General features: G+C 47.1%; 1 protein-coding gene across 1 annotated transcript in view; it reads left to right on the forward strand.

The window, feature by feature from the left end:
• SNRNP200 (small nuclear ribonucleoprotein U5 subunit 200) overlaps nucleotides 1-22886 on the forward strand; it is a 490380-nt gene that overhangs the window by 225136 nt on the left and 242358 nt on the right. The window contains exons 25-27 of the mRNA XM_078667002.1: nucleotides 4229-4335; nucleotides 5138-5256; nucleotides 6474-6628. Of these exons, the coding sequence (XP_078523128.1) occupies nucleotides 4229-4335; nucleotides 5138-5256; nucleotides 6474-6628 (381 nt within the window). The remainder of the gene's footprint in view (nucleotides 1-4228; nucleotides 4336-5137; nucleotides 5257-6473; nucleotides 6629-22886) is intronic.

Here is a 22886-nt window from a genome sequence, read left to right on the forward strand (position 1 = left end):
TGTTCTAAACCTAGTAACCAATGGCCATTCCATGGAATTCATCAGTCAGCCATATACTAATAGGCCCAGGGGTCCCCCCCCATTCTCGTTTTCACAACAATTATGTTATTTCACCAAAAGATATTTTATGGCTTCTCTGGATGGAGAGGGTGCGAATTTCCACATACTTGTGCACCCCAAACAGCACGAATATTTTCGCTTTCACACGGCTGACGCCCATTATTGGTGCGTAGTGCTCCCGTTTGGGCTAAGATCGTCACCAAGAGCCTTTCACGAAGTACTTGGTACTAGTGGCAGCAACATTGAGGTCTTGAGGAATGCAGGTGTTCCCCTGTCTAGACGATTGGCTGCTTAAAGGTCCTTCTGAACACGAAATCAGGATTGCCACAGTAGATGTACCCATCTCATTTTTTCTCTGGGGCTGATTCTCAACGACAACATATTGCAGTTAGGCCCTCTCCAAGTAAATGTATTTTCTCGGAGCAGGTTTAGACACAATCCGCAACAAAGCATTCTTGTCACACGCCCACCAGTTGTGTTTTCAAAAATGGGCAAGGTTAACTTCATAAGGTCAGTTTCAGTTCAAATGTTTGTTTCGTTCCTGAAGATGTGCTCTTCAGTGGTACATCTCGTACAATTAGCATGGCTCAAAATGACACCTTTTCAGATAGAACTACAGTTTCAAGATCAATAACCAATGGGTTCGTTCGACGATACCATCAAGGTTACGCCGTGCATGATCAATCCTGTACATTGCTGGTCGCAGACAGGAAATATTGCCCAGGGTCGCACGTTCCTGCAAACCATTCCAGGGTTTGTTTTAACGCTTGATGCCTCCATGGAAGGATGGGGAGGTCATCGGCAGGATTTGCAGAATTCAAGGAACATAGTCTCAAAGACAACGACAACAGCAGATCAACAGGCTTGAGCTCCACAACGCTGTTCTGTCCTCCCAAGCACTTCGCTTGAGGATTGAGGGTTTGTCTGTGCCAGTACAGACCGCAAACACCATCCGCATGTCTTCTATCAATACACAAGGAGAAACTAAATCTGCTATGCTCTCGCAAGAGATTCAGGAATTGTGTGAAGGAGTTGCATTGCACAAGATGTCTTGAGAGCCGAACACGTCAGGGCTCTCCACAATGCTCTGAGCATGTCTCAGTCGGACTGTCACGAGTGGACGCCGGAAAAGGGACAGGTGAATCCCAGTTTTTTTTTCCAAGTTTGGGTTCATCTGGCACGGGATCCATTTGCATTCGGAGAGAACAAGGACGGCCGATATTATGCCAGCAGGTTTCCTTATTAGGAATCCAGAGGGAATGCCCTGTCCATGCAAGGGTCAGGGTTTTGTGCGAATGAGTTTTCCCCCAATACCATTGGTTCCGAAGGTGTTCTGCAAGATGAAGCTGCAAGGTTACCATCTGATTCAGATTGCACCCCGTTGGCCAATATTGGTTCTCGGAACTTCTGCTATTGTTTATAGACAAGCCCATTCGGCTGCGGCTTGGGCCTACGATATTGTCAGGGGACGGAGATCAAGTGGTTCTGTCGGATCCACAGTCATTACTATTGCACGCACAGCTTATCATTTGTTAGAGTTCAAGGGCATCAACGTTTCAAAGAACTGTTGTGAAATTTTGACCAATTCTCGTGCCCGAGGCACAATCAAGGCTTATCGCCTCAAATGGAAGCGATTTTGCGGTTAGTGTGAGGTGATAGCAGTTCACTCAATTACGGTTACTGCAGAACAAGTTCTCCATTATCTGCTCTTCTAGCCAAGTCTGGGCTTAGTTTTTCTTCAACAAACAATATGCGTCTTGCTGCTCTTTCCAGAATTAGGAAATGTTAAAAAATGTTCTTTTGTATGCTCTTCGGCGCTTGTCAGACAGTTTATGAAAGGGCTTTTCCGAGCCTTTCTCTCCAGTGCGAGCACCCTCCCAGAGTGAGCACTCTGCATTGCTAGTGCGGTTAATGCAGTGTACATTTGAGCTGATCCGTAGACCAGCTCTCAGATTCCTCACCTGGAAGGTTGCCCATTTACTGGCTCTTACTTTGGCAAATAGGGTTCGTGAAATCTAAGCTTTCACTATAATGAACACCTCACTTTTACATTTTTCTCGGAACTATGTCACCCTTTGGTCGGATCCTGGGTTCATTTCTAGGGTACCGACACAATTTCGCTCTAACGAACCGGTAAGATTAAGGACATGCATGTTTTCTTTCCAAATCCTTCAACCCCAGCGGACAGAACATTGCATTCTTTAGACATCAAAAGATGCTTAAACTTCTACACCAGAGAACCAAGACTTTTAGAAAATCAGATCATCTGTTTGTGACTTATGGCCAGATTACATTGGGTATAGTGGTCACTAAAGCTACGTTTTCTAGATGGATAGCCTTTGCCATCCAGTTCTGTCACAATCAAGGCTAACCGACCTTTGACAAGGTCTGTTCGATCTCATTCCGCAAGAGTTGTGTCAGCATCTGCAGCTTTGTTTGCAGGGGTGACGCTTGAAAACATTTGCCGTGCTGCGACATGGAAGAGTGTCCACACGTTTACAAAACATTACTGCCTACAATCCGCAAATCAGAATGATGCGGCAGTGGGCCAAACATGTTTCCATAGGAATACATTCAGGTTCTAACATTGGCTTCTTTCTTAATAAGTATATATAATTCAAGTTGTTGTTTATAATATACAGACATGTGTTATCATATACTGATTTTCTATGATAATAAGGTTCCTCTACTGTAGGAAATTGCATGATTTCTATGTTGTTTCGGAAGATGACTTGTCAATAGGTTAATCTCTAGCCGATTGTTGGTTGTTAACAGTACATTCATGGGGGTGCACTACAATAAGTCTCCCACCATCCGCAACCGACTTTGCCAGGTTTACTGCTTGCTATTCTGATTCAGGCATGTGAATCTATGAAAGATACTCCAATACTGGATAAGAAAACAAGTTACTTACCTGTAACTTCAGTTATCCAGTATTGGTATCTTTCATAGATTCACATGCAACCCACCCTCCTCCCCGGAGAGTCAGTTCTCTAAGTTTGGGATACTTGTTCCCACTTGTGCTACGAAAATCTGAGGAGAGCTGGCTCTGCAGGGAAGGTTCTAGAGGGTGCTGTGAGCTGATTGGTTGGAGCAAAGACTTTGGGCCTTTTAGCATAAGGAGGTAGATAGGCTACTATAATATAGGCCTCAGGCCTTTTTTCTAGGGCCTACTACTGCAAAGTGCTTTTGGCACTGCTTTTTTATTTACCGTGGGACTCCCGCCTCGACGACGGGGAATGATTCAGGCATGTGAATCTATGAAAGATACCAATACTGGATAACTGAAGTTACAGGTAAGTAACTTGTTTTCTTCTTTTGTCACATTACAGAGCTACTAATTGTATATATATGGACATAGCTATTTGAATGTACTCGTGGTACTGTCTTGCATGCAATGCATTATGGGTAGGGTGGATTTACCATATCTTCAAAGTTTATGATGATCACTAGGGACCTCTAGGAGCAGTTAGCGGTGCTGCACCTAGACAAGCAGTGCTGGTTCCTTGCTCACTAGGAACCTCTTGGAAAAGCTTGCGATACTGCACCTAATCATGCAGTGCTGGTGCCTTGCTCACTAGGGAGCTCTAGGAGCAGCTTGCGGTACTGCACTGAGACATACAATGCTGGATTCTGGCTCACTATGCAATCGTTTGCAATGCACTAGGTCTCGCATTACTGAAATCAGTAATGCAAGGCCTATTGCATTTTAGATGCTTGCTATAAATTGGTTTCGGATTTTTATTGTATTGGGGCTCTTGCTTATTACCTGTTTGGTGACTTCTAAATGTTTTATACATGTTCTTTTGACCAAGCTTGAATGTTCTGTGCGACAGCTACCCATGACTGATCTCAAGGATTTGTTAAGGAACCTTCCTGAACCGGCTAGAGATTGTGACATTATTACATGGTGAGGTCTTCTAACACCACCACATAATAATCCACTTTCCTACAGAGGTCTTTAACCCTCCTAAGAGGTAGAGGAAAGCAGTTGCTCATGTGCATTCAAGGCTCCTAGGTTCTCATGTGAATCAATAAAATATGTAATGCTAATGAACCGTTGTTGCAGGTCAGTTTTTTTTCATTTGTGTAACCGTTGTGCATGCTGAAGTATTGCTGGATACTGTGGTGATTACAAACTGCTGAACTAGTTTCCTGTTCCTCCTAGTCTGCTGGCCGCCTGATGCGTGCCATCTTTGAAATCGTGCTGAACCGTGGTTGGGCCCAGCTTACTGATAAGACGCTGAATCTGTGCAAAATGATTGACAAGCGTATGTAAGTAAATACTAAGCCTATGTCTGAATCTTTTATTAGCTATGGTGGATAATCACTTTCCTCACCACACCTGCTTTCTTCTTGCAGGTGCTAAAACAGCAAGGTGATGGATGGAATGCTTGAATTAATCTCAGCCACTGGCAACGGCTCTGGGCTGTATCCCAATCCATCGTTTTTTGTCCACAATGCCACCTCAGTTTGGACCCAGCCACATGCAAATCAGTCTTGACCCTGCTCCTCATGGGAACAGTCCAGCCAGGAACTGCCAGGCCAGGTCCTCCCTGAACCAGAACAAAAGCAGCCCAGGACCGGTTTCGCCCTAGGGTCAAAACTGATTTGCGTATAGCTGGGTAAAACTGAAGTGGCGTGGTGTGCAAAATAAAGACGGATAGGGATGCTGTCCAGAGTGATTACAAGTGACTGAGATTAATATGAGCATTCCATCCATCACAGTTTTGTATACTTATTGTTTCGCCCTTAGTGGGACAGGTGTGCCCCGTCGTGGAACCCAAACACATTGTGCCACTGGAATTTAATAGTACCCGGCTGATGAGCCCATAACTAGGGCAAAACCAGTCCTGAGTTGATTGTGTTCCAGTTAAGGGAGGACCTGGCTTGGCAGTTGGGGCTGGACTGCTCCTATTGGAGCAAGTTCAAGACTGATTTGCATATAGCTGGGTCCAAACTGAGGTGGCAAGTTGTGCATAAATAATGATGGATCGGTATGCGTCCCATAGTGATTACCAGTGGCTGAGATTAATTCAAGCATTCCATCACAGTTTTTTATACTTTTTTCTTGCAGGTGGCAGTCCATGTGTCCTCTGCGCCAGTTCCGCAAGCTCCCAGAAGAGGTGGTAAAGAAAATTGAGAAGAAAAACTTTCCCTTCGAACGTTTGTACGACCTCAATCATAATGAAATTGGTAAGTTAGGGAGGTTGTCATACCTCCTAATAATGAGCGTTCGTAAATGGTTTTACTTAGTCCATAGACACATACACTTGTGAACGTACTAGAATAGTTGAGTGGCATGCTGCTTTTCCTCCTTTGATCAACAATCATGCTTTTGGCTTTCGCCAGGATTCAGTTTTTCGCAGATTGTGGAAAAAGCTGGACCTTTTGACAGGCCAGATTCTGCCTTTCACGCTCATTGTCCAATGAAAAACCATTGTGGATAGCCAATATCGTGCTCACTCTAGTCACTCTAATCAAGATTTGAATCACTGACTTGCAAGATTCTTGGTTAACTACCTAGATTTTGGCTTAAAAAAAGTCTGTCATTGGTTTGCAGCCAGGAAGGACTACTAGGATTAAGTGCAAAAGCAAGTGGAACATGTTTGCTGTTGAGGTGTTAATAATCTAGTCATGAAAATAGATTGATATAAAGTACGGAAACAGGGATTTATATTGACCCTTTAAAAATATTGCACTACCTGTGTGGTAGTATCACGAACATACATGGCTTGATGTATATTACCTTCCACTAGATAACCGCTGCATCATGGGATCTCCTTTATAGATAAGCTTCTCATCTAGAAAAGCAGCTTCTTATTGGCAGCCACATCTGCTGGGTTAATGTATTAGACTGAAGTTATAGCTAGTTTTAAACTTAGCAGGCTCTCCTGAACACAAGATAGTTATCTAAATGTTTCCCTACTCTTGCATCAAAGTCTCATGCCTCCATCATCCAAATACATGGAATGTTAAATCGTCTTCAGGATGGGAGGAGGAATGGAGCAAGTGCCTGAGCACAAATAATTGTCTTAAAAAGATTTGGTTTGCATTTCAATCTCCATTCTGAGTTATTTCAATACCTCAATATAACCAAAGCTAAAGAAGACATTTACAACATGCTGGTTTGACAAGTCTTTGCATTCTTCTGAGAGGTATTCGGCATGTTTTGTTCCTGATGAAAGTCTAAAGGAAGCAAATCTCAGGCTTCATTTGCTTGCTCAATGCTATCTAGTACTGCTTGTTGTTAAAAAAAATTATTCCGTTGAGTTTCACAATAATTCAGCCAGAACTAAGTATTCAATATAAATCTTCCAGACAGCCTTTTGATAATTATGCTTGCCTACTGCTTTTGCTCCTGTTTTCTTTGCTGTCTTTTTTCTTATGCTTATCCTGCTGTTTTGTTACAGGGGAGCTGATCCGAATGCCTAAGATGGGAAAGACGATTCATAAGTATGTTCATCTGTTCCCGAAGCTAGATCTGGCAGTCCACCTGCAGCCCATCACCAGATCCACGCTGAAGGTGGAACTGACGATCACACCGGACTTTCAGTGGGATGAGAAGGTGAGGAGTCAGGTTGCAGAGGTGGGAAAGAGGAAGAGAAATGATGCCACATATTAGATTGTGTTACAACCAAATAGTGGTATCCTATGCTGGGGCACCATCATGGTGTCCTCGGCCAACTGTATATAATGGTACATTTAAGGAAACGGGCCTTTTGCAGGTTTTCCCTGACTTTTTGCACCCATTTTGACTGCTAGGTACTGGTGCAACAGCTCTGAAATGCCCTGAGCCTTGCTAAAGAGGCATTTGTGCATGTGCTCTGGCCCATAATATGATGCACGTGTAATTGGCTTGACCCCAATTGGCATAGCCCAACTTACTTGTAAGTCTCTAATATACCAGAAGAAGATCTGACAACATGGAAGTTGCCATAGTGAGGTTCAAGACTGTAGTGGGAGGGCGAGATCCGGTGGACTCTGGATCCGAATAGGGAGGTGCACCAAACATCAGAGAGGACTCAGATATAGGAAAATGATACTAGCAACATTACCCGTGCAGAATATAGAACCAGAAAAACAAGGGATCTCGAAGGGATATGGGGGTCGGCTTTTCTGGCAACTGTGTGGGAAGGGTTTGGATGGCTACAAAGTTTGCTCTTCTTTAATAAATAATGCAATATATAACATTATAGATGTAATCTTAACAATTGTGAAGTGAAAAAAATAAACATTCTTTTAATAAAAATAAAAAAAGTCCCTAATATACGGTACCAGTGGTTACCCAGAGCCTGTAAGTCAGTGACCCCCAGGGACTACAGCTCTTTTTGTGCCACCCTGAGTGGGACAAGGTAAAACATGGCTTCTAGTCTGCCACTGCAGACTGGAAGGGTGGTTTAAAACTGGTAACTTGACTTTGCCGTTTAAGATAATGGCAAAGCCCAAAATCCCTTTTTAATGTATATCAGTCACCCCTATAGCAGGTAAAAAGAGCCCTAGTGCAGGGTAATGTACATTAAAAAGTGGAACATGTACTTTTACATGTTCCAGCACAAAAATCTAACATTTTTGTTTTTACTTTGGAAAGAATAGGCAAGTACAGAGTTACAGGTTGGGACCCCAGTCCTGCTAACTTCTGAATGGGGCTACGAATGTTGGTACTATTTGGTATCAAGAATTTCTAAGTGTCCAGTTTGTTTATTTTGCCATGGCTTGTTTGCGGTTGAGTGAAATTGCTTTGGTTTATTATTGCTTGTAAAATCTATATCTCCAGAACCCTCTGGTGTGTAGGAAAGGGCCACCTTTTGACATGGTCACCCCACTTTTTGCCTGGTTTGTGATTTTGACTGGGAGTGCAGTAGGTTCCTGTTAACCAGGTCCCCAGTGCCAGAGCTCCTTCCAAAATGTGTAATTATACCCCAATTGGCAATACCTATAGCTCTCCCTGTAAGTCCCTAGTAAGTGGTACCCCTGGTACTTAGTCAATGAGGCTAAAGAGGGTCCCTAAGGGCTGCAGCATGTATGTTTTGTGCCACCCTAAGGGACCCCTCACCAAACACACACAGACTGCCAATGCTGGCTGCATGTCTCGTTTTGTAGGACAGTGCCCCTTTTTTGCATGGTTGCCCCCACTTTTTGCCTGGTACTTGATGTGATTTCGAATGAAAGTGCTCTGGCTACCTGCTAACCAGGTCGCCAGAGCTCTTCCCAAAACTGTGAAAATGTTCCACCAATTGGCAAATCTTTAGCACCTTCTAAGTCTCTAGAAAATGGTACCCTGGTACCTAGGGCCTGAGGTACTAAAGAGGCTTATTAATGGCTGCAGCGGAAATTGTGCCACCCTAAGGGACGCCTCACCCAGCACATGCGCGACACCATTGCAGGCTGCGTGTCTTGGTGCAGACCAAAGTGAAAACACAACATGTCACACATCCCTATGTACAACGTTCCCCTACAGCAGGCCTCACAGCCCTAAGGCAGGGTGCTTAATAACATATGCGAGGACATATTTGCCTGAGCAGATATGCCCCTGTGCTGGTCAGCCCTATTGCAGCCATTGTAAGTGATCAGGAAAGCCATCTTAAACTATGTACTGGACACTGGTGAAAACGAGTTTTGCAGCGTGAATCTTTCTGGATTCACTATGCTGTGCATTATTCCGCCATCTAGTTGTTGGGTCCGGAATTGCAGTCTCTCTCTTTTTTTTTTTTTGTGGCCCAGGTGGGCGTCGACATACCACCATTTGGTGTCCTTCGTGACGTCGACGTGCTTCCTCCGGGAGCTCCCACCCTTGGTTGCCATCTTCGCATTCTTTTTTCATGTCTTGTTATTCTTGTTCTTCCTCTTATTTTCTAAGTCTTGTTCATCTTTAACCCATTAACCGCGGGCGTTTTTTCGCAGGAGTGCGGCCGTTTTAAAGAGCGAGCCGGGCTGTGTCGGCTGTTGAACGTGCGCAGCACCAGCCAGGTAGTGCTCCGAACCTTCAACGGCAGACGGCAGCACTTAGCGGGTTAATCCCTTTCCTCCTGTCTCATCTTTCTGGCGGAGGAGGGTGGGTTCGCTAGTGAATCCAGAAAGTCTTCAAGCTGCAAAACGGAAGCTCCCACCTTTGGTCGCCATCTTCAGATTCTTTTTTCCGTCGTTTGGTCTGGATCGTTGCCGATGAGTTCCAGAGTTTTTGGAAGAGGAATCAAGAAAAATCATAGAAAATAGACGAAAATCAAGTTTTCAGCTACACCGGATTACAGGTCAGGTAATCGGGACGCTGAGGGAGAAGGTTTATGACCAAGATCTCGACGTTCTACGGAGATTGCGTTTGCAGGGGAATCCCTGAGTGCGGGGATGGACAAAACACCGTTCAAGTTTTGTACCAATTGCCACCACAAATACGCCCGTCTGCAACCTCTGCCTGCCGCTCGACCACAACAGCGAAGACTGCAACACGTACTCACCGTTTACACCCAAAACCCTCAGAGAAGGGTGAACCACAACATGCAGGGGCCGGGGCCACATCCATCGCTCCGAGACTTGGGCCTCTCCAGCGGAGAGGAGGGCAACATCGCCGAAGGAACGGAGGACTGCATGGTTGTCGAGGTCCACAAGAATACGTTGAAGGAGGTAAGGGAGTCGTTGACCCCTAAACACTCGAGCAACACTTGAAAGGGTGAAGCTAAAGCCCCGAGCTACACTTGTAGAAGTGAAGCTAAGGCCTCGAAGGGAGCATTGCCGCAGAAACACTCGACAAAGGCAACAGCAACCACGGACAGTCAGCTGAGTGGATTGTTCGAAAAAGACTCCCAATCGGCGAGAGCCCTCGAAAAACCAAGATCGTTGAAGGTTGCCCTCGAAAAGGACACCTCGGTGCAGAGAAAGGAAGGGCCGACGTTGGTGACGTCGACGGCCCCAAAGAGAGGCGCTTCAACCCTCGACGCCAAGATGGAGAGGAAGAAGAGGGGGCTCGAGGCCAAAATGGCGAGCATCCTGCAGCGGTAAAAGGACTTCTACGAGAAGATGAGCCAATACACCATCCTGCCGAAACCCGCGCTCGAAGTCGAAAGAAACGGCGAGGACACCAAACCGCCGACAATGCCCGAACCAGTCGAGGAACTGGGCGATGAAGACTATTATTTCGAGGGAGAAGGCGATGAAGATCTCTAATCCTACCGGGACTCTACGTCCTCGGAGGCACAAGACATAGAATGGTAAGATCTCGAAGCCGAATCGCCGGAAGAAGTGGTAGGCACTTACCCTTCGAGGCCCTCGCCGCCAGACGACATAGGGATCTACAACATGGTCGTCCAAAAGGCTGCACAGATGTATGGAGTGAAAATGGAAGGGGAGAAGCCCAAGGCATGTTTTCTCCTGGAGACTCTACTGCCTCAACAAACTAGGAGCTAATTCCTGCCCATGCTCCCTAGTGTGTTGGATCAAGGAAGAGAGGCATGTAAGGAACCAGCAGTATGCAAGGCTGTGACTGTGGAGAAAAAGTATAAACATTCTTCAAAGGACCCTGCATACATCCAAGAGTCAGTGCCAGCCGACTCCATAATTGCAGCAAAGGCTAGGAAAAGGGCCAATGTACCCACTAATGCCGGACCACCTCCAGGCAAAGGAGAGTAGGAGGAAGTATCTCAACAGGGAGAAAGGTGGAGAGAAATGCGGCAATCCATTGACGCATCGCAAACTCAAACGCTCTGATCAACAGGCACGCATATCAACACTGGGATGAAGTGGGGAGGCTCCTAAAGCATCTACCAGACCAGTACCAACAAAGAGCAGCTCGCCTTGTAGAAGAAGGCAAAAGCATGGTGAACATATGCCTAAAATCGGCATTGGATATTGCAGAAACATCGAGCAGGCTAATGATGATAGGAGTGACCGAGAGAAGACACGCATGGCTCAGAATTTATTTCGGGATTCAAACCAGAGGTGCAAAGCAACATCCTGAATACACCTTTTAACGGAGATCAACTGTTGACGACAAGTTGACACAGCTCAAGAAGGACAACGAGACAGCAAGGTCCATGGGAGCATTGCAATTCAGAGGGATGAGAAGGGGCACACCCACGAGAAGGCCAGGTGGTAAAGGAGCCAACGTGCCTACCACAGCGCACAAGACGTTCGAGCAAGGCTACCAAGGGAACTACTAAGGCCAGCAGCAGGGAAAGCAGCAGCAGAACTGGCAGCATCAGTCCCGGGGTCAGTCCTTTCGAGGGCACAGAAACGGACAAGGGCAAACACGATGGGAAGGCCAACAGAACCAGAGCAAATCAAGATATTCTTAGAGGCAGAGATCGACACCATACAGGCCAAAGTGTTCCCCAGCAGGAAGAGAACATTGGGGATATCGAAGGAAACACATCATTACCGCAAGGGGCAAGTTCTGACACTGAGGACGGTGAGCAATCTGATGGGAATTATGGCATTGGGCATTCACCTAGTCCAAAATATTCGACTACACATGAGGCCATTCCAGGAATGGATACAGCAGCAATGGTCACAGGCAACTCAGAGTTGGGAAGATCTAGTGGTTGTCACACACGCAGTGCATCAGGAAATACCGTGTTGGAACGAACAAAACATATCACATGGGAAACCATTCCCACAACCAACTCCAAAGGTGACCATCACGATGGTCGCCTCCCAGATGGTGTAGAGCGCCCCCATGAACTAGCTCAAGGTGAGGGGGCTATGGTCGCAACAGGATGCAGTGAAGCACATCCATTACCTGGAACTAAAAACAGTGTTCCTAGCCTTAAAAGCATTTCAGAAGGAGCTGTACGGAAACAGGGTTATTGATCCAAACAGACAACACCACAACCATGTTCTAAATCAACAAACAAGGAGGAACAGCGTTTGTAGCGCTATCGAGGCTAGCACAGGAGATATTGACATGGGCCATTCCACTGAGGATAGACATGCTAGCAATACATCTCCCAGGGAAGGACAACGAGGAAGCAGACTGATTCAGAAGGCAGACGTCAGCATCCCACGAATGGGAGATCAGCCAACAGGAATTACAGAAAGTATTCCGTAAGTGGGGTACACCGCAAATAGACTTATTTGCAACACACCAAAATGCAAAATGCCAAAACTTCGCATCCAGACAACCAGACCATTGGTCACATGGGAATGCACTATGGATAAGTTGGTCAAAGACATTTGCATACACTTTTCCCCCGATACCACTGATACACAGGGTACTCAGCATATGCAAGATCAGCAACTAATCACTGATAGTAATAGCACCTCAGTGGGCCAGACAGTCGTGGTTCTCACTAATAGTGGAGATGGTACAGGCATCAGCACACAGATTCCCAAAACGAAGGGGCCTGTTAACAATGCAGAACAGAAGGGTGATACACCCAGAGCCAGAGAGCCTCAGCCTGGCGGCAAGGCTCCTAAAGACCTAGAGTTTGCACACCTCAAACTACCGGTGAGCACAATGGCAGTGCTCATGGAGGCAAGAAGGCCTACCACAAAGAAATGCTACGTAGCAAAGTGGAAAAGATTCTCAGAATGGTGCATTAGAGGGAAACTGCAAAGAAAAATCACAAGGGAGTCAACAGTACTAAAATACTTAACACATCTACTGCAAAGTAAACTCAGCTACACATCCCTAAGGGTACACTTAGCGGTGATTGTGGCTTACACAAGAGGAGAAATGGGGAAAAGTTTCTTCACTTCAATAGTAGTAAAAAGATTTATATAAGGAGTGAAGAGGATCAGCACCAGCATGGAACCTCACCGTAGTGCTGACCCAATTGATGAAGGCTCAATTTGAGCTGATGCACAAGGCTACACTTCACATACTCACGCTTAAGACGGCCATCTTAGTGGCTATCACATCACTACGAAGAGTAAGTGAGTTGCAGGCGCTAACACTTCAAGAGCCCTACCTGTAGATACACAGTGATAGGATTGTAATGAGAACAGACCCACACTTCATGCCGAAGGTGGTGTCTTGGTTCCACATCAAACAATCCAAATACCTAGTTTTTTTCCAAAAACCAGCCACAAGCACAGAGAGAGCGCTGCACACACTGGACACCAGAAGGGCTGTGATGCACTATATAAAAAGGACAAAGGAGTGCAGAAAGACCAGGAAACTGTTTCCTTCGCAAGCAGTTTTTTTGGGGCGACCAGTTACCAAAAATACCATTGCACGATGGATTGCACAAACCATACAACTATGCCACAAACAAGCTATGCAACTGTTTCAAGGAGAAGCTCATGCTCACTCAACAAGGAAGAAAGGAGTAACGATTGCGTTTCTGGCCAACACACCAATTCATGACGTTTGCCAAGCTGCAACATGGTCTTCAGTGCACACGTTCACTAAGCACTACTGTGTGGATATCGAAATGAACAAAGAAGTGCAGGTGGGACAGAAGGTCTTACAGCACATATTCAGTAACCAGTGCTCATCTTCCACCCAGCCACCACAATAAGGACAAGCATTTGCAATGCAATAGGTCTCGCATTAGGAAAGTTTGAGCTATTGGTATTGTAAATGACACATTTTGTATTTGTTTTGTTTTTGAAAATCGCGAAATTAATAGCTTTGTCATTTACAATGCCAATAGTTATAACTTTTCCAAATGTGACACCTATAGCATTTATAATGCAATATGTTTTGTATTTCCGTGACTTAGATGTATTGATATTACATATAACAATGGCTTTTAATTTTTTCAAATAATTAATACTTAAATAAAAGTTATTGTAATTTATAATGGCAATAGCTTAAACTTTTGTAAATGACTTTTGTGAAGATTATGTTCAGTGTATTTTATTGTGACGAAAATCCAAGAACAGAAGTGAAATATTAACATCTTTTTGTTACATTTGTAATAAAGCTTGAAACATTGAGAGAACATATTTGAACCAGTTGTTGTTGAATGGTTGCACAGATTTATGCTCTGGTAGTGCACAGTGATGTTGTGGTGCCCCTCTGTGATGCTGTGGTGGTGCCCCTGAGTGATGCTGTATGCTATGCTATGTTTTGTTTTGCTATCCTATGTTTTGTTTTGTTATGCTATGTTTTGCTATCCTATGCTTTGATTTGTTATGCTATGCTATGCTGTGTTTTGTGCCAATGGACTATTTTGCATCTCAAAAGAGCTATGACTCATTAGATATTAAATTATGCATTTTGGGGTGCAGGGAGGTTGGGAGAAAACTTTCTTAGTAGTTCTTTGTCAGTCTTTCTTGTTGAACAGGATTAAGCTCATATCGTTTTACCATTACTTGTTGACCAATTTCTGGTACGGTACAAATGTATGTTAGTGTATATAAAAAACAATAAAAAGACATTAAATTATGGTATACATGTATTGTTTAGAAGAAAACAATCCTTTGTTGTTTGTAGGTTATTTTTTGCTCTGTTAGTCTTTTTTTCAAATATTTGTTAGGACTTAAAGAAATGCTAAAAGAGTGTTCCCAACAGACATTAATAAAAAAGTCCCGGCAATGCGAATAGGTCTTGCTTTAATATGCTATCACAGGCATCAAATGCTGGATGGTAATATATGCAGAGCTTTAAAAGCCCTGATAACAGTCCTCGCGACTCAATCCGAACAAAGACGGGGACGGGGCATTTGTCCAGAGCGGATTGGCTCGTGTCCACGAGGGCCACCCGCCTTTAAGAACGGACAGCGCACTGGCGCTTGGGGGCTCACATGGCCTGCAGCTGTGCCTCTGGAAGAATGCTGCGGACACACTGACCCCGAGGCATGGGCTCGGGTCACGACACTGCCCGGGAAGAGGGGCCAGGAAGCGATCATTGCATTACCACGTGCACGCCAAGCACCACGTGTCTCAGTGCGACGGAGCGAAGCTGGCTATTGTGCGAAATGGTGCGGTGAGAGGAGGATATTCACTCTGGAAATGTACAGAGTGCAGGCTGTGAAAGTATAGTCAACAATGCGCTATTTTTGATATGCTTATAGTGCCCCCGATACACCCCCACCTGAAGCGCAAACCTTTTTTACAGCAGCTAAGAAAGGTTTGAGAGAAGAGTACTGGGGTGGCAAAGGGGTCAAATAATTTGCTACAATATTTTACAAAAATGCCACAATGTTCCAGGACCATCACAGCCAACGTAAATGACTCCCTTTTACATTAAACATATGTACAACATTTATCACCCGGATATCCTAAAAATATGCATGGGTTTGACCCCTCCCCATCTTCACTAGATACCCTTCTTTAAACTGCTCTTTCCAGCTAACAGCCAAAGGGCATCTTACCGGGTGGTCGGCACGCCCTCAAAGAGTCATTTTATCACCACAAGAAAAGTGTATTCCTAAATAAAATAAATCATGGCCGGAAAAAAATTGAGCTGTTTCACAAATGCATAACACTCAAAATAAGCGGGAATTGTAAGAATCAAAAGTGTACTAATTATGACTAAACAACTCAGGAAAGCACCCTATTGGGTTCTCGCAGGCGAATAGCTTGCCGTGCGACACGGAGATGGACAAAGAAGGTGAAAAAGAGTCATGAGTGACAAAATCACAAGATGTGCGCGTGCACTCATGAAAACGAAACATAGCGTGGGGGCGGGACTTCCGTCTTGTGCGCGAATCAGCGCCCACGGAGTTCCTGGCCCGAGTAACAGTGGTGACCCGGGGGAGGAGGAGCTTGGCGGGCATCCGAGATGGCCGCGTGAGCACAGTGCTCCCCGGACCCCCGCCGCTCCCGGCTTAATATCCTGATTTAATCCTGATTTTTGCGAGGATTCATATAGAGGACGTTGGGCTGATCTACCTGGACTTTTCATAAACGAATTTGGACATTGGGTGTCTGAATTATGTTCATTTGAACTTTTGGGCTCCGCCCTCGAAGTGCGCCCGGGACTGGGTGAGGTTCGGTGGCCGTCTTGGAGTTGAACAACAACGGCAGGGGGATTGGACGTGTGAGACCCCCTCTTAAGTTTCGGTTTCGTTTCTGCCTCGGACTGGGACATTGGTGAGAGGGCTGGACCAGAGCTGCGGCCGCTCTCCACGTAGGTTGTTTGGCCCTTGGCTGCACTGTTTCTGGAGTGGGCTGCATCTATCCTGGTGCTACATCTCTTGTAGTCCTTTGGTCTAGGGGCCTCCGTTTCTGGTGCTCGGCCTGTCGACCCTGGTGACATTGCTTGTGACGCATCTTCAAAATGGCGGGCAGAGGGGACCGAGAGACGCGCAAGACGAAGGCACCTCTGCGCGGGGGTCCGGTTCAATCTAATGTCATGGATCGTTATACCCACTCTAAGGGGTCCCCCGGAGCTGCCCTGCCCGGTCCCACTGCGTCGGACCAAGTACTAGATGCGTCGCCGGAGCCCTCCTTGCAAGACATCATGGGCGCCATTTCTGGCATGAGGGAATCCATAGGCCACCAGTATGAAACTTTGGCCCACAAACTGGACACTGTGGCGATTGAGGTCAATTTGATTCGAGCCGATCTCTCCAAGACGAACGAAAAGGTGAAATCGTTGGATATCAAATCTTCCAGCCTCACGACGGACGTCTCTGATATTCAGACGGAGATTGGCAATCTCCGCAGGGTGAACGATTTCATGACCCGGCGCCTGGCAGAATTTGAAAACAGGGCGCGTCGCTGTAATGTTCGCGTGGTTGGTGTGCCGGAGAATCCAGTACCCCACTCGGTTGATCTCCTGGTTGAAGATCTTATCCAGAATCACCTTTCACCGTCTGGCCTTAGTAAATTTTTCGCAGTGGAGCGCGCACATCGTGTTCCGGGGGGCCAGGGCAAGCCTGGCGCCCCGCCGAGACCTATTGTTGCCAAGCTTTTCCACTACAGAGATCGGGACGCTATCCTGCAGGCCTCGCGGGCGAAGGGCCCAGTAGCCTTTGAAAATGCCACGGTGAACTTTTATCCGGACTTTTCCCAACAGGTCCAGAGGCAGCGGATGGGATTTCGTGGTGCCAAGAAACGTCTTAGGGACTTGGGGATGCGTTACGCAATGCTCTTTCCGACCAGGCTACGGGTGGAACATGATGATTGAACTTTCTTTTTTGATCGGCCAGAGGCTGTGAATGACTGGCTGGACTCCCTGCCTAATCGACCTCCTGAGACTGAGTCCGAAGCCCACCCGGGCGGTGCTGAAGGTGGTGTTGAGAGCTGAACGTTTCGTTTTTGACTGATGCCTTGTTTTGTATGACTTTTCCAGGGATGTAAGCCTATGTTCCTCTACCTCATATGTGTTTTGATGTATGGTCTTATTCTCGTTATGTATTGATCGGGGGGCGGGTGGGCCGGAGCCTTTCCTCCTCCGGGGTCTTCGTGTAGAATAGGGGTTCTTGGGCGACAGGCACACTGCAGGTTGGGGTGGCTTTTTAGCTTTTTGCAGGGGTGCAGGGTGGGGGGTGTTTTCCTGTTATTTTGGGGGTGGGTGGTTGGGAAGTTCATTGTTTGTATGTTCTGTGTTCAAGGCGACTTTACTCTGTATTTGAATTGCTTTTTGTGGTCGTGCTCATTGATGGGGGGTTTGGGCTTTGTCGGGTGGGATGGGGGGTAGCGGGTTGAGATTTGTTTCGTGGAACGTTAATGGTCTGGGTGATCGTATCAAACGCAGTGTGGTGTTGAAATGTATACGACGATTATCTCCTGACATTGTTTTCCTGCAGGAGACTCATTTGATAGGCAATGTCTGTCATGCGATGAACAGGTGGGGCTATCGCCTCGTAGCACATTCGGGGTTCACCTCGGGTTCCAGGGGTGTGGGTATCCTCGTTCGGGCTTCCCTCCCCCTGGCTATTGATGATGTTATACAGGATGACCGGGGGCGGTACGCTGTCCTTGTGGGTCGGTATGAAGGCCGTACCCTTTCCTTATTATCTGTTTATGTGCCCCCCGGCTTGCAGACTTCCACCTTTTCAGATTTGGGCCGTGTCTTGTTGGACCTTCCTGATAGTACTCTCTTTCTGGCTGGTGACTTCAATTCGGTAGTCTCTGGCATTCATGATCGCCACCCTCCTAGGGATACCCCGGCGGCTCAGCAGTGGTTGGGTGGCTTTTTGGATACCTTCGGCCTAGTGGACTGCTGGAGGCTTTTGCATCCTACGCAGCTGCAGTACACTTTTCACTCCGGGGCCCATGGGAGTTTGTCTCGGCTGGATTATTTCCTGATGCCTGCGGCTCAGTCTCCGGCTGTGCGTGAGATTGTGCACTTGCCCAGGGGTATCTCTGACCACTCTCCGCTCTGGCTTCGTTATGAGGTTGGGGTGGAAGCAGCGGGCAGGGTGGCTCCCATTAATCCGTGGTATCTTACCTCCCCTGAGACCCGCACCCTTTTACTTAAGTCCCTCGACTCGTATTTTCTGGATAACGAGGGGTCGGTTTCATCTGCTGTGTCCCTGTGGGAGGCCTTTAAGACTGTGATTCGTGGGCAGGCCCTCTCCCTTATTGCTGAGGCTAAGAGAGCGAGGAATAGAGAAGTGGTTGATCTTGAGGAGGAAATTTCTGTGCTGGAGGAGGGCTTGGAATCTGGTGTCACGCCTGAGAAGCTCCATGCCCTGGGTCTGAAACATTTTGATTATAAGTCCTTGGTCACGGATGCCGCCAAAGTGATGTTTCGGGAGCAACAGGGACGTTTGTATGATGTGGGTGATAAGGCGGGTAAATTGCTGGCGTGGCTGGATAAGAAGGAGAGAGCTAATCGTGTGGTACCCGTGATTCAGTCTGCCTGTGGTGTGAGTGTAACGGACCCGATTGGGGTAGTTGACCGGTTTGCCGAGTACTTCCGTGTGGTGTATACCCCTGTGTCTGTGAGGGATGTGGTTGACTCTCGCCTTCTGTTGCGTGATATTGCCCTGCCCATTGTTTCTGATTCGGACCGTGTGGCGTTGGACTCCCCCTTTACGGTTGATGAGATAGCTACTGCTATCCGTTCCCTCCGTTCTGGCAAAGCATTGGGCCCGAACGGGCTGCCAATCGAATTGTACAAATTGCGTCCGGATGGGCTTGCTCCGTATCTCCGCGCCATGTTTCTGGAGTCCCGGGAACGGGGTATTCTCCCTTATGATCAGAGACTAGCCACGATAGTTGTCATCCCCAAGGAGGGCAATCCACGTGATCTTTGTTCCTCCTATAGACCCATATCCCTACTAAATGTTGAACCCAAGGTGTTGGCGAAACTCCTGGCCACCCGACTCTTGACGGTCATTAGTGACTTGGTCCATCCGGATCAATCTGGATTTATCCCGCATCGTAACACGGCTCTGAACCTACGTCGTCTTCATGGCGCGATCGCGAGGGCGGGACTTCTGACGGAGCCGGCCATTTTGGCATCGTTGGATGCATCAATGGCCTTCGATACGGTGGAGTGGCCCTATCTTTGGGCGGCTCTTGAGAAATTTGGTTTTGGGCCTGATTTTATTGGTTGGGTCAAGTTGCTGTACGCGGCACCTCTGGCGCAAGTGGTGGTGAATGGTAGGGTCTCGGCTCCTTTCACCCTCGGCAGGGGTACCCGTCAGGGATGCCCCTTGTCTCCATTACTGTTTGCTCTCGCCTTGGAACCGTTGGCTGCCTGGCTCCGGTGGGAACCGTCTCTCAAGGGGATTCGCTGGTCTCCGGACTTTGAGGACCGCGTTTCGCTTTACGCGGACGATATCCTTTTATACCTCACCTCCCCGCGTAAATCTCTGTCTGTTCTGTTTGATGTTCTTGCCTCTTTTGGGGCCAACTCGGGCCTCGTTATTTATTGGGCCAAGTCCTGTGTATATGTTCTTTCGGGGGTTTTGCCCCCCTTGCCGAGTAGACTTCCCATTCAAGTGGTCCATTCGGGCTTCAAGTACTTAGGGATTTTTATTACGTTGGACCCGACGCTCCGCTTTGAGCATAATCTCCTCCCACCGTTGCTTAGACTGCGACTGGATGTGGCCCGTTGGCGCAAGCTTCCTTTATCACCGCTGGGCAGGGCGGCCCTGTTTAAAATGATGTCCTTGCCGCGATTCCTTTACGCGCTTCACAACTCTTATGACGCTATCCCTAAGACCTATTTCCAAGAGATTGAGAGTCTTCAACGGCAGTTGATATGGGATGGGCGACCCCGTATCGCACTCGCAAAGCTCACCATCCCCTGGTATGACGGGGGCATGGCGCTCCCCGATATCAAGCGATATTATTGGGCTTCCCAGTTGTCTGCCATTAATCATGTGATGTTTTCCCCGGGTCGTAATCCTGCATTCGAGATGGACAGACTCCAGCTTCCTGGTGGGGACTTTACTAGAGCGCTTTATTCCCGATCGGCCGGGCGCCATCTTGTGGGCCCATCCAGGATTGCAGTAACGGTGTGGCGGGCTGCGAGTGTGAGTTTGGGGTGGGAGGATCGATTGACGTTAGCGACACCGCTTTATGCATCCGAACGTTTGGGCGGACTCTGGTCTACCAAGGGTTTCGACCGCTGGGATGTGATTGGGATCTGTAAGGTGGGTGACGTGTACTCGAATGGTTGTGTGAAGTCGTTCCAGGCCCTCCAGGCGGAATATGGTTTGAGTGGTAGGGAATTTTTTCGCTACCTGCAGGTCCGACATGCCCTCGTCTCAGTCTTGGTTCCTGATGAGGCCTTGCCTGACTCTTCCCCCCTCGAGGACCGTGTCCTTGATGGGCATCTTCCCGATAGTACTATTTCTCTGATTTACAAGAAGTTGATTAATAATCGGGTGGACTTACTGATCCGACTTCGGGAGGCTTGGGTTCGCGATGGGTTGGAACTGGACGACGAGGATTGGCAATCGGTGCTCTCTTCTCCCAAGGAGGTGGCCATTCCTGCCCGTCTCCGTTTGGTTCAGCTTAAGATTCTTCATCGAGTCTATGTCACTGGTCCGCGTCTGGTTACGATGGGCTTTTCTTCGGATGGGCTATGCAAGCGTGGATGTGGCTTGAGTGCGACTTTTTTGCATATCCTTTGGGAGTGCCCGGTTACAGCTGCTTATTGGACTGCTGTGCTTGAGGTGATGACTGCTGTTACGGAGGTGGCCCTGCGACCGGAGCCTCGCAGATGTCTGTTGAATGTATGGGAACCCACTGACTACTCTGTGGCCCAGACCAGATGGGCTACCCTTGGTTACATGATTGCGAAGCGGGATGTCGCGCAACTCTGGGGCGCTTCCAGGCCCCCTGAGGTCTCGAGGTGGGAGGACAATATGGACTGGTCCATGTTTCGTGAGAAGACGGTTTATGTGGCCAGGGGCAGACCCAGGGCGTGGACGAAGGTTTGGGGCCAGTGGAATGATTATCGTGGGGGTATTTGCACCCCTCCCCTTGAAAACACTGCTGAGATTGTCCTTTCTCCCTAGACTAGAGTTCCCGGAACCTTTCCGTAAGGTTTTTTATACTTCCGGTTCTCCCCGCTGCTCCCCTCCCCCCCCTCCCCGACTTGATTGGAGCCTCCGGGCTCTGGGTGTGTTCTCCTGATCGTGGAACCGTCCCCTCCGCTCTTTGGGCTGACCTTAATTATCGTCCATTCGCCTTTAGTGTTTATGTTTTCTTTTTGTAAAAAATAAAAATGCGAATTGTTCAGCGATGTCTATAGAGTAACGCTTTGTACTTGAGCTGTACCTATCCACGGGTGTATATTTTCTTACATGCATTTTGCCTTGTTATTAGCGGCCAGCCCGTGAGGTTGTAGGCCCATTCTTGTACTTTTCTATGCTTACTCCAATAAAGGTTTTGGAAAAAAAAAAAAAAACAAAAAAAAAAAACAGTGGTGACCCGGGGCTCCCATGCCCGAGGGAGAGCCCGGCGGAGGCTACAGAACACCGGATTGGCGGTAAGTGGGACTGTATTCGGGAGGGGGGGGGCGTGTGTGTGTATGTATGGGGGCGTGTGTGTGTCTCTGGTGAGGTAAGGGGGGGGAGGGGGCGCGTGTGTGTGTGTGTGTGTGTGTGTGTGTGTGTGTGTGTGTGTGTGTGTGTGTGTGTGTGTGTGTGTGTGTGTGTGTGTGTGTGTGTGTGTGTGTGTGTGTGTGTGTGTGTGTGTGTGTGTGTGTGTGTGTGTGTGTGTGTGTGTGTGTGTGTGTGTGTGTGTGTGTGTGTGTGTGTGTGTGTGTGTGTGTGTGTGTGTGTGAGAAAATGACTTCAGGAACATCTGTGTCAATTTTTACAACTTTTGAAAAAATTGCCTTGTGGGGACCTGTGTTTCATAAAGTGTGTTTATATTTTTGCTCGCTCTGTCCCCGTAGGCAGGAGGTGGTACTGCAGTCCTAAACACACTTTGCATTTTAAACACACTTTGCTCACAGAAACAAATACTAGCAGCAGAAAGGATGCACATTTCGAAGGGAAAGCTCCATATCCCTTTATTTATCCAAATATTTTGAATGTAAATTAACCTTTTCTCTACATAAAAACTTATTTACATGATGCTGCTATTGAATTTAGTCTTTTTGTGTCTGAAAAGTGTGGTTTTATGAGCATTTTTAAAATTTATTTGAGTTAGAACACTTCACTATTGCCATGTGATCTTTATCTTCAATTAATGAATGATGGTGCACTGGACTGTGATATAAAGTAAATGATTCTGATCATGTTTTGTAAATAACTTAGAGGACTATTCAGGCCCAGTGTTCAGAGCCCTTGTCTTTTTTCGCTATTGCAAAGTCAATTCACTCCAAGACTCTGGCCATTCTTTGGTGGACTAGCCAGCCAGAGTCGACTTCAGTGCTGGTGGTGCCTGGTGCAACAGTCTTTTTTGGCGATTTCTTGATATTCCTTAATTGCGAATTTGCAAATTGCGAATTCGCAAATAAGAAATATTTTCCCATTCACCAGGAGTCACATAGCAAGGAATGGGAAGTTATTCTCAATTTGTGATTC

The sequence above is a fragment of the Lissotriton helveticus genome, chromosome 11, assembly GCF_964261635.1.
Source record: "Lissotriton helveticus chromosome 11, aLisHel1.1, whole genome shotgun sequence".
NCBI classification, from domain to species: Eukaryota; Metazoa; Chordata; class Amphibia; order Caudata; family Salamandridae; genus Lissotriton; species Lissotriton helveticus.